This window comes from Colobus angolensis, unplaced genomic scaffold (assembly GCF_000951035.1).
Source record: "Colobus angolensis palliatus isolate OR3802 unplaced genomic scaffold, Cang.pa_1.0 Scaffold28, whole genome shotgun sequence".
Lineage (NCBI taxonomy): Eukaryota > Metazoa > Chordata > Mammalia > Primates > Cercopithecidae > Colobus > Colobus angolensis.
The window spans coordinates 6,926,844-6,938,150 of record NW_012116043.1 but is presented as its reverse complement, the minus strand read 5'-3'; the positions used below and the strand labels follow the sequence as shown (position 1 = coordinate 6,938,150).

At 45.5% G+C, this 11,307-nt stretch overlaps 1 protein-coding gene across 4 annotated transcripts in view; it reads right to left on the bottom strand.

Annotated features, from left to right (window-relative positions):
• Positions 1-1,951: 1,951 nt before the first annotated feature.
• Positions 1,952-11,307, bottom strand: part of KDM2B (lysine (K)-specific demethylase 2B) — a 161,859-nt gene continuing 152,503 nt past the window's right edge. For 3 of the 4 annotated variants that reach the window (XM_011948515.1, XM_011948516.1, XM_011948517.1), the window contains exon 23: positions 1,952-3,324. In XM_011948515.1, the coding sequence (XP_011803905.1) occupies positions 3,143-3,324 (182 nt within the window). In that variant the 3' untranslated portion in view covers positions 1,952-3,142. The remainder of the gene's footprint in view (positions 3,325-11,307) is intronic. The other variant, XM_011948519.1, reaches the window with a different exon arrangement.

Sequence of the window (11,307 nt, the reverse complement as noted above, 5' to 3'; positions counted from 1 at the left end):
GGGAGGCTGAGGCAGGAGAATGGTGTGAACCCGGGAGGGAGAACGTGCAGTGAGCCAAGATTGTGCCACTGCACTCCAGCCTGGGCGACAGTGAGACTTTGCCTCAAAATATAAAAATAAATAAATAAAAGGGGCTGGGGATGGTGGCTCACCCCTGTAATCCCAGCACTTTGGGAGGCTGAGACCAGCAGATCACCTGAAGTCAGGAGTTCGAGACCAGCCTGGCCAACATGGTGGGTGAAACCCCATCTCTACTAAAAATAACAAAAATTAACTGGGCATGGTGGCAGGTGCCTGTATTCCCAGCTACTCGGGAGGCTGAGGCAGCAGAATTGCTTGAACCTGGGAGGCAGAGGTTGCAGTGAGCTGAGATCATACCACTGCACTCCAGCCTGGACAAGAGCGAGACTCCATCTCAAAATAAATAAAATAAAATAATAAAAAGGTCTGTACAGATACTGTGGATTTGTACTGAAGTACAATCTTACTGGATTGTTCAGTACTCTTGGGGGGAGTTTATGGCCACTGCACTATACAGTGGCCTCTCCTGAAACTGGAGATCCACTGTGTCTCTCCTGTATTGCACATCCCTGTGGTGGCTCGGATCCTCAGCCCTGGCAGCCCCTCCCTAGCAGACCTGTGTGCTCCAGGAACCCTTAGGTACAGTGGCTTCGAGTGTCTTTAGATTGAGTCATCAAGAGTCTGTGGATTTAAATTAACAGGAGACATGTATCTAGATGAGATCTTTCTCTTTTTGTTTTGAGATGGAGTCTCCCTGTCTCCAGGCTGGAGTATAATGGTGCAATCTCAGCTCACTGCAACATCTGTTTCCTGGGTTCAGGTGATTCTCCTGCCTCAGCCTCCCAAGTAGCTGGGACTACAGGTGCCCGCCACCACTCCTGGCTAATTTTTGTATTTTTAGTAGAGACGGGGTTTCACCATATTGGTCAGGCTGGTCTTGAACTCCTGACCACAGGTAATCCCTCCCAAAGTGCTGGATCCACTTCACCTGGCTTGTCTCATTTTAATTAAAACTGTTTTGCTATGGTAAAAATAAAAGAGACAAGGCCGGGCGCGGTGGCTCAAGCCTGTAATCCCAGCACTTTGGGAGGCCGAGATGGGCGGATCACGAGGTCAGGACATCGAGACCATCCTGGCGAACATGGTGAGACCCCGTCTCTACTAAAAAATACAAAAATCTAGCCGGGCGAGGTGGCGGGCGCCTGTAGTCCCAGCTACTCGGGAGGCTGAGGCAGGAGAATGGCGTGAACCCGGGAGGCGGAGCTTGCAGTTAGCTGAGATCCGGCCACTGCACTCCAGCCTGGGCGACAGAGCGAGACTCCGTCTCAAAAAAAAAAAAAAAAAAAAAGAGACAAATAGAAAACTCAGCCATCAGCAGGAAAGGCTTCTTCCACAGGAACAATGTCTTACATTGCTTGCTCTCATCACTGAGGAAGGAGGTTGGCTACCTTCTCCATCTTCAGATTCACTACAGCAGTTGTTTCTGTATGTGAATATGACACTGCCGGCAGGGTCCTTTCTTTAAAAAAAAAAATTCTGTAATCTAAAATTACTTCTCACTGGTTTCTACATCTGCCACTTGGAGAAGCCACCTCATGACCAAGTGTTTCCTACAGCCATCATGGCCCAAGGCTACCTCTACAGGATGCAGCCTCCTGCAGTTGCTCCCACTGTCTCCCAAATCTGGGGAACTTTAAGGTAACAGTAATGGCAAGTAGCCATGGAAGTAATTCTGTGTGGTAAGAGGCACACAGACAGATGAGCAATTCTTCTCCTTAAAGAAGTCTGTGTCTAATTCCTACGTGCAGCCGTTGTCAGAGCATAGTTCTTTCCCATTACCTTTATTAGCCATAAACAGATTTCTTTCTGAAGAAGAAAGAAAAATGACGCACCACAGGGTACATCAGATTAATCAGAAATTATTACATTGTTTGGGCCTCAAAACAGTGTTTACTGACTCTGGGTTTAAACTTCTAGTCCACGCCTAGAACAAAAACCCTCAAAGTTCAAGAGTGGTTTTTTTTTGTACAATTGTTTATACAAATTCAACAAAGGTAAAATCGCATCAGGGAAGGTCTAGGAAACACCACCTTACCACAATGGCACTTATAAATGCAGAACTTTACAACTAGGAAATAGCCATGTTACAAACCTAAATGAGAACTCAACTCACACTTCAGAGGAGAGAAAAAAGCAAAAGAAAGGCTATGTGGGAGATTTATTCTACATCTTGACTCACTGTATAAATTAGATCTATGTAAGTACAAGAGCTCATGCTGGAGCAGACCCTCCTGAGTGCAAAGGCTGAAGTCAAAATTTTAAAATTTGAGAAAAGTGAATTCTCTACAGAGGAAACTTGGCAGAGTATCTTACTTCAACTATAATTTACATTTATCCACAACATGCTCATGTAACTCTTGAGGTACAAAGCAGGCTGTCAACTTCCAGTTAAACATGCTTTTAAGTGGAAGGTCTTAGCCTACTTTGTTAGATCTGGGCACATTTGTAGATGGGTTGTGTCGATGAAGTACACGTTAAATTCTCTCCTACCTTAAGGACATCAGGAAAATTGGCAATCTCAAAACAATAAAAACACTGGTATGCATTCAAACCTTGCATAAATAACTTTTAAACAATTTGTACAAAAATAGTTCTGCATAATGTAAGATGTAACAAAACCAACCAAACAAAAAAAAGTGTCAAGACGGCAGCAGATGTGGTGTGTGGTCCGCTTTACGGCAACACCCAGAACCTCAGTGTTGCAAGGAATGAAGTGTCCAAAACACCACTGCCACTAACAGAAACTCCTAAGCTCATGCTTCCGTTTGAGAATTTCTCCAAAGTCCACCCTCCTCTCCGACAGGAATGTCTTCTTGTAAAGGCCGCCTTAGAAATGGTCCAGAAAGCAGTGCAGTTACGATTTAGAAAGACCAAAGGAAAGTGTCGGCTCACTCATCCCCCAAATGGGTGGTTGAACAGCTTCTCCCTTGGAAAGACTTGCAAAATGGAATTGCGCTGTGGTCTGTTGTCCCACGTTCCAAATGGAAAATAAAAGCCCTCATTTTTGTAAAGTCTCTTCCCCTCCCAGAGCCCACCCCGTATTTACATTCTTGTCCTTGGACTAACTCAGTTTTTGCAGGAGTTTTTCTTCTACTTGCCCAAACTGGACACTCACAGACATCTCGGCTATGAACTGCTCACAACCTTCCTTGGTGACTTGCTTGCAGTACCTCAGGTCAATGTGACAGATATTTCCACAGCGTTTGAAGAAGGACAGGCACTGATCAGTGACCTTATTGCAGTCTGCAGAGAATAAGTAATGTGAGGTGTGAAGGCCAGGAGCCAGAAGGCCCCCCTAGACCCAGGCACTCAGCAATGGGGACAGGTCAGAGCTCTACACATTCCAAACCCTGCTGTGCTGCACTAAATAAAATGTTATTTGCTTAAAATCTCTCTTCTTCAAATGGGGAATGGTTTCACCCCCCAGGTATAAAGGTTAATATATGCCTCAAAAGCATTCAAATAACCATGTGAAAATCACTTCTAATTTATCACACAGCGGCCTCTATACATGCCTATGCTCATGTAAGTAGTTCTATGAGCTTTTACAATGATAGGCTAACACACCATGTTAAGTAGTTTGCTTTCCTCATCTAATATATTGTTGATGAATACTGCTCTGTGTCTATTACTGTGCATTTATCTGCCTCTTCCCTTCAGATAAATTCCCAGAGGGGCATTGCTGGGTCACAGAAAGAACATTGCTAAGGGCATCTTGGGATCATTTTTGCTTTTGCAGGCCCCAGTACTTTGGAGCAATTCACAGCACGAGGGACAGCTGTTTAGCTGTTTGGTCCTAACCCCAGGACTCACCGTGTTCCAGCAGCCTAGGCACCAGACTAACATGCCCTTCTAGCAAAAGCAGAATTCAGACTTCATCACACCCTCATCTGCAGACACACCCTTTGTGCTTTTCTCTTCTTTCCTTTTTTTTTTTGGAGGCAGAGTCTCACTCTTGTCACCCAGGCTGGGGTGCAATGGCGCAATCTTGGCTCACTGCAACCTCCGCCTCCCAGGTTTAAGTGATTCTCCTGCCTCAGCCTCCCGAATAGCTGGAATTACAGGCGCCCACCACCATGCCTGACTTTTTTTTTTTTTTGGCATTTTTAGTAGAAACTGTGTTCCACCGTGTTGTCCAAGCTGGCCTCAAACTCCTGACCTCATGTGATCTGCCTGCCTCGGCCTCCCAAAGTACTGGGATTACAGGCTTGAGCTACTGTGCCCGGCCTCAATGGTATTACATTTGTGACCTTTGCTAATCATCCTTAGTATCAACACTTTCATTTCTCTATTAAACTGAGTGGGAATAAAAATACTAAGGGAAAACCACAATCATACATACAAAGCCTGTGCTATCTACATGTTATCAAAATCCCTGCAGGCGAGGAGGTGGTGTAAAGTAGTAAAGTCAGAGCACCACGTGAGCCACCAAACGGACTTCCTTTATACAGCCAGTCCTTTCAGACAGTGTCCTCCACATCAGCACAGAATCTTCAAACAGATGCTCACCAATTCATGTGGAGGAGCAGTGGTACTGGAAAGCTGTCCACATACACATAGGCATTCACAAGTGAAGGCCGTGCTTTTAGACTGAAGATGGGAAAATGACAATGCTGACAGACAGATGCTTCAACAGACAACTCAGTTTTTCGTGGTTTTGGATTTTTTTTGGAGACGGAGTTTTGCTCTTGTTGCCCAGGCTGGAGTGCAGTGAGGCGATCTCAGCTCACTGCAAGTTCCACCTCGCCTCCCGGGTTCACAACATTCTCCTGCCTCAGCCTCCGGAGTAGCTGGGACTACAGGCGCCCGCCACCACGCCCGGCTAATTTTTTGTATTTGTATTTTTTTTTTTTTTTTTTTGAGATGGAGTCTCGCTCTGTCGCCCAGGCTGGAGTGCAGTGGCGCAATCTCAGCTCACTGCAAGCTCTGCCTCCCAGATTCACGCCATTCTCCCACCTCAGCCTCCAGAGTAGCTGGGACTACAGGCGCCCGCCACCACATCCAGCTTATTTTTTTTTTTTTGTATTTTTAGTAGAGACGGGGTTTCACCGTGTTAGCCAGGATGGTCTCGATCTCGTGACTTCGTGATCCGCCTGCCTCGGCCTCCCAAAGTGCTGGGATTACAGGCTTGAGCCACCGCGCCCGGCCTAATTTTTTGTATTTTTAGTACAGACAGGGTTTCCCTGTGTTGGCCAGGCTGCTCTTGAACTCCTGAACTCAGGTGATCCACCCGGCTCAGCCTCCCAAAGTGCTGGGATTACAGGTGTGAGCCACTGTGCCCGGCAATAACTCAGTTTTTCAAAGGGTATCCCTTAATCTTCTAATTAATCCCTCAAGTAGTTCCCCCTCAAATGCCTGACCCTCTTTATAATCTTACTGCAAAATCCAATGATGAAGGAAGTTGTAGAATATTATCATACAATTCCTTCAGGAAACTCATGATCCCCAAAACTCAATACTTGATTCATTTTAAGTATAAAGAATAGGGATTTTACTAATATAACATAAGCTTATTTTCAAATACTTTTCATTTTTCATTATTTACTATGACATGTTGACCAGTTAGATTCGAACTCCTGGTCTCAAGTTATCCTCCCCACCCAGCCTCCCAAACCACTGGGATTATAGGTGTTGAGCCCGTCTGACCAGGATGGTTTTCTTAGAGGATGTCCCACATTCTCACTTGTCATCTTCAAGGTGTCATTTAGCTTGTTTCTTATCTCCTGTTTTTCCTATAAACTGCAGATATCCCAGAGGCGTGCTTAGATTCAGGCTAGACATTTTCAGCAAGAAATCACCCTCAGAATCTTCCATCTTGACCCTGTTCCCAGCTCCCTATCTGCCTTCCAGAGCACTGTCTAGCTCATCCCCAGAATGTGTCTCATTCCTTCCTCAGATCCAGCTATGCTGTCCCCACTCCATCACCAGCTCAGGGGTATTTTCCTCCTCCAATGTTCGCCTAGTTCCTGGCTAGAAGGGACTGACCCAAGTCCTGCCTCTCCCTTGGCACCTTCAAGCACCAGAGCAGGCAGCTCCCATGCCAGAGAACTCTGCCGTCTGGCTGGCACACTGCCGTGGCCTGCGGCTGTCAGACGACTGAGGGGGCCTCAGGTGCATCCTGGCAGTCACCTGTCGGTGGTAAGGCAGCACTCAGTGTGAAGTGAGACCTAGAGGCCCAGCTGGCTCCTTTTCTGAGTTGTCTTTGGGTACTAATTTGGGTCCTCCTTGGAGGCTCATTCATGTCCAGCCAGCATTCTTCCTGGCTTGTGGTTCAAATATTCCCCAAAACTGGAGCCCAAAGACCCTTCCAACAAAGAAGCTAGAAGGAAAAGACTTTCCTTTGGTCCCTCTGTGCGTCAGAGTTCACTGCAGCCTGGTTTCTCGGACCCTCCACAGGCAGGCTGACACGTGTTTCCTGCTGGCGCATGGGGCCCGCCTGCCCGCCCGCCAGCCTGCCTGTGGAGGAACATCACTTTTGTTAGCATCCTCATCAGTTCTCCCTCGGCCTTTAAACATTTTAGATCTGGAATCTCACTACTTTGCCCAGGCTGGTCTAGGACTCCCGGGCTCAAGTGATCCTCCCACCTCAGCTGGGACTATAGGTGTGTGCCACCATGCCTAGCTTCAGGAATAAATTTAACCAAGGAAAGACTTGTACTTTGAAGACTGTCAAGCATTGCCGAAAAAAACTAAATTAGACATAAATAAATGGAAAGTCATCCTATGTTCATGGATTGGAAGACTTAATACTATTAAGATGTCAGCATTACCCACAGAAATCTACAGACTCAATGACATTGCTCTAAAATCCTAGTAGTGTTTTTTGCAGAAACAGAAAAATATATCCTAAAATTCATGTGAATGCATGGGGCTCCAAGTTGTCCAAACAATCCAGAAAAAGAACAAAGTTGAAGAACTTGAGCTAATCTGAAGCTGAGGTGGAAAATCACTTGAGCCCAGGAGTATGATTCCAGCCTGAGCAACACAGTGAGATCCCGTCTCCAAATAAAATAAAATACACAGGCCAAGCGCGATGGCTCATGCCTGTAAGACCAGCACTTGGGAGGCTGAGGTGGGTGGATGACTTGAGCCTATGAGTTCAAGACCAGCCTGAGCAACATAGCAAAAGCCTGTCTCTATAAAAAAAAAATACCAAAATTAGCTGAACATGGTGGTATGTACCTCTAGTCCCAACTACATGGGAGGTTGAGGTGGGAGGATCACTTGAGCCTGGGAGGTGGAGCCTGCAGCGAGACATGATCACAACACTGCACTCCAGCCTGGATGACAGAGTAAGCCCCTGTCATTCATTCATTCATAAATAAAGCACATTACAGGAATAAGGATAGACATATAGACCAATGGAAGAGAATCAAGAGCTGAGCCAGGTGTGGTGACTCACACCTGTAATCCCAGCACTTTGGGAGGCTGAGGTGGGCGGATCACCTGAGGTCAGGAGTTCGAGACCAGCCTGGCCAACATGGTATGGTGGCACACACCTGTACTCCCAGCTACAAAGGAGGCTGAGGCAGGAGAATCACTTGAACCCAGGGGGGTGGAGGTTGCAGTGAGCCAAGATCGTGCCACTGCACTGCACTCCAGGCTGGGCAACAGAGTGAGACTGTATCCAAAAAAAAAAGAATCGGGAGCCCAGAAACAAACCCTCAAATATATGGTAAAGTGATTTTTGAAAAGGGTGCCAACAGCATTCAGTGAAGTAATAGGCAATCTTTTCAATAAATATTGCTTGGAAAATTGGATTTCAACATGCAAAAGAATAAGCTGGACCCGGCTGTGCGCAGTGGCTCATGCCTGTAATCTCAGCACTTTGGGAAACTGAGGCAGGTGGATCACAAGATCAGGAGTTTGAGACCAGCCTGGCCAATATGGTGAAACCTCGTCTCTACTAAAAATACAAAAATTAGTGAGGTGTGGGGGCAGACACCTGTTAGTCCCAGCTACTTGGAGACTGAGGCATGAGAATCGCATGAACCTAGGAGGCAGAAGCTGCAGTGAGCTGACATTACACCACTGCACTCAAGTCTGGGCGACAGAGCAAGACTTCGTCTTGAAAAAAGAAAAAGAGAACATAGGGGAAAATTTTCATGACATTAGACTTTACAAAGATTGATATGACACCAAAATCACAGCCAACAAAGGGGGAAAAAAAATAAAAAAGGCCAGGTGCAGTGGCTCATGCCTGTAATTCTAACATTTTGGGAGGCTGGGGCAGGAGGACTGCTTGAGCCCAGGGGTTTGAGACCAGCCTGGGCAACATAGCGAGACCCTGTCTCTAAAACAAAAAAAGTCTGGAGATGGATGTTGGTGACAGTTGCACAACACTGTGAATGTACTTAATGCCACTGAATTATGTGCCCAAAAATGGCTAAAGTGGTCTATTTTATATTACGTATTATTTTACTACAACATAATTATTTTTCTAATTTTGGAAGTTGAAGAAGAGGTAACAATTTAGGAGACTTGAGAAAGCTTAACCCTAAAGTGGCTGACGGGAAAGCAGAAAAGAATAATTATTCTATGGAACACCTCTAAGGTGTTTAGTGGTGATTTCTCAGAAATTCCTCTTGCATTGAAAGTGACAGGTACACTGGAAGTGGGGCTAAAGATGGTGTTAGTAACAGAAGCACTGGTTGAAATCTATTCAAGGAGTAGTAAGATGTCTGGATTCCTTCCCCAGCAGAAGACTGGGGTTTTAGTCTCTGATGGGCTGGGTTCCAGTGGGCACAGAAAGTAGGGGTGCCCACTCAAAAGTGGGGCTAAGGGAAAATTTACCTGCTGACTGTTGAGAACCTCCTTCCCCTATCAAGCCCCATACTTGGCCATACCAACAGCAGTCCAGCCTATACCCTTAGGAGATCAAGGAGAGTCTTTTTGGCAATCTTGACTAGCTTAAGAAGAAGTTCGAAAGATACGATGTCCAGGTTTCGCCAAAGAAAAGACCCACAGAGACCACACTGTAAGTGTCGTCCATAGCAGACAAGCTCCAACAGCGTGCCACTCTGATCACCCTTGAGTGGAGGGACAAGCAAGCATCAGCACTCAAGCTGAGAGCCTCTGCCGAAGGCCACTGACAGCATTTGAAAGGAACAGTCAACACAGAGAGAAGAAAATAAAACAATCATTCATATCCTCAGGTAGGAAAGTATCTGGCTCCAAAAAACAAGAACAGGCCATTCCACAAAACGTTCAGAGAATACAGCTTGAAAACTAAACATATAGGTTGAACCATATGAAAATGCCAACATTTGACTATTTTTGATGTATAAAAACAGCAGTTTCATATGGTTCAACTGCACAACAGCAGAAATGAAAAACTCAGTATATAAGCTGTAGTCAGGCGCGGTGGCTCACACCTGTAATCCCAGCACTTTGGGAGGCCGAGGCAGGGGGATCACAAGGTCAGGACATCGAGACCATCCTGGCTAACACGGTGAAACCCTGTTTCTATTAAAAAATTCAAAAAATTAGCCGGGCGTGGTGGCGGGCGCCTGTAGTCCCAGCTACTCGGGAGGCTGAGGCAGGAGAATGGCGTGAACCCGGGAGGCGGAGCTTGCAGTGAGCTGAGATTGCGCCACCGCACTCCAGCCTGGGTGACAGAGTGAGACTCCGTCTCAAAAAAAAAAAAGTTGTATGATAAAGTAAGGGAAAACTCACAGAAAATACAGCAAAAAGACATTGACATGGAAATGAGGAGGGAAGACAGGAATCAGAGGACTAGTCCAGAAAGAGGAAAACAGAAGGGGAGGAAGTTAAGAAAGAATTCAAGAAGTTTTTCTACAACGGAAGAACATAGACGTCCAGACTGAAGGGCTTCTGTGAGTGTTCAGCATGGTAGGTGAAATGGACTCAAACCGAAGTTTGTCATCGAAAAGTGCAGACAACTAGAGACAACTTTCTATTAACTGACAAGGAGAGAAAATAGATTCACTGACAGATGAAGAATCAAATAGTTTTGGACCCTGCCTCTGGAAGGCAGAAGATGGTGGAGCAAAACCTCCTACTTACTGTAGCAGCAGGCTCCCAGATTAGGGTTCTATATCCAGCAGAACTAGCAACTAAATGGGAGGGTATAATAAAAACAAATCCAGACACACAGGGTCTAGAAAATGTCTCTCAGCAAACATGATAGTAAACCAAGAAAGAAGATATGAGATCAAGGAAGGAAGGTACCTAGGACAAGACAGAGACCAAAGGAGTCCAGGATGGCAGTGGTGCAGCAGGCGGGGGCGGCCAGTCCCAGAGGAGAAAACGGAAAGGGAGGAAAAGAAGTCAGGAAGCAAGTCTCCTACAAAAACTGGTCAAGAGACTGATGAGTTGGGGGTGGGGAGGGGGGAGAGCATTCAATTCTGTTGTACCATTTGCATAGAACCTAAGCAAACAAAATGAGGCAATTAAACAACAAAAACATTGAGCAAGAAATAAAATGTACTCACAATACACTGTTTGGCTCAACAGTGCCCAGCACTTAACATGGTCATAATAAGTGAAAGAATAGTGACAAGCAAAAGTTGGAAAAGATGGAGGGAGAAAAACGGGGGTGGGGGGTGGGAGGGAAGGGCACAACAGTAATAAATCCTGTTATCTAATAGCAAGTCAATACATACATAATATCCACATGGGAAGAAAAAAAGAAATTGCAGTATAGGCTTGGTATTTTTTCATTTTGTTTTTAATTAAAAACATGGAACACTTCACGCGTTTGCATGTCATCCTTGTGCAGGGGCCATGCTCATCTCTGTATTGTTCCAATTTTAGCAAATGAGCTGCCAAAGTGAGCACTAGGCTTGCTAGTTTGAAATCGCGGAGGTAAACACTGGAAGAAAGAATTCAAGAGTTTAAGGTGTTGCCTCAGGTAGTGAGGACGGGGTGGAGAAGGGAAAGGCAAGGGACTGCCTTGAGCACCCAATAAATTTTCCAGGATGGAATTTGGCCAGAACAATAGCTAGAATTGCAACTTCCCTTGTCTCGAGACCAGACCCTCCAACCAAGTTTAAGCATCTTGAGGCATGTCAACTGTCATCTATTTTGTGGCACAGACTAGTTTTCCATCTCTGGTGCTTACATCAGGATAAGTTTATTTTTCCAGTAACTCAACTAGTTACACCGATGAGAGGGGAAGTTTGTTTTTTTAAAGAAAATCTAGAAGAGTCTAAGTATAGAGATACGCCTTAATATACTTCACAGCTCTTTTTTTTTTTTTTTTTT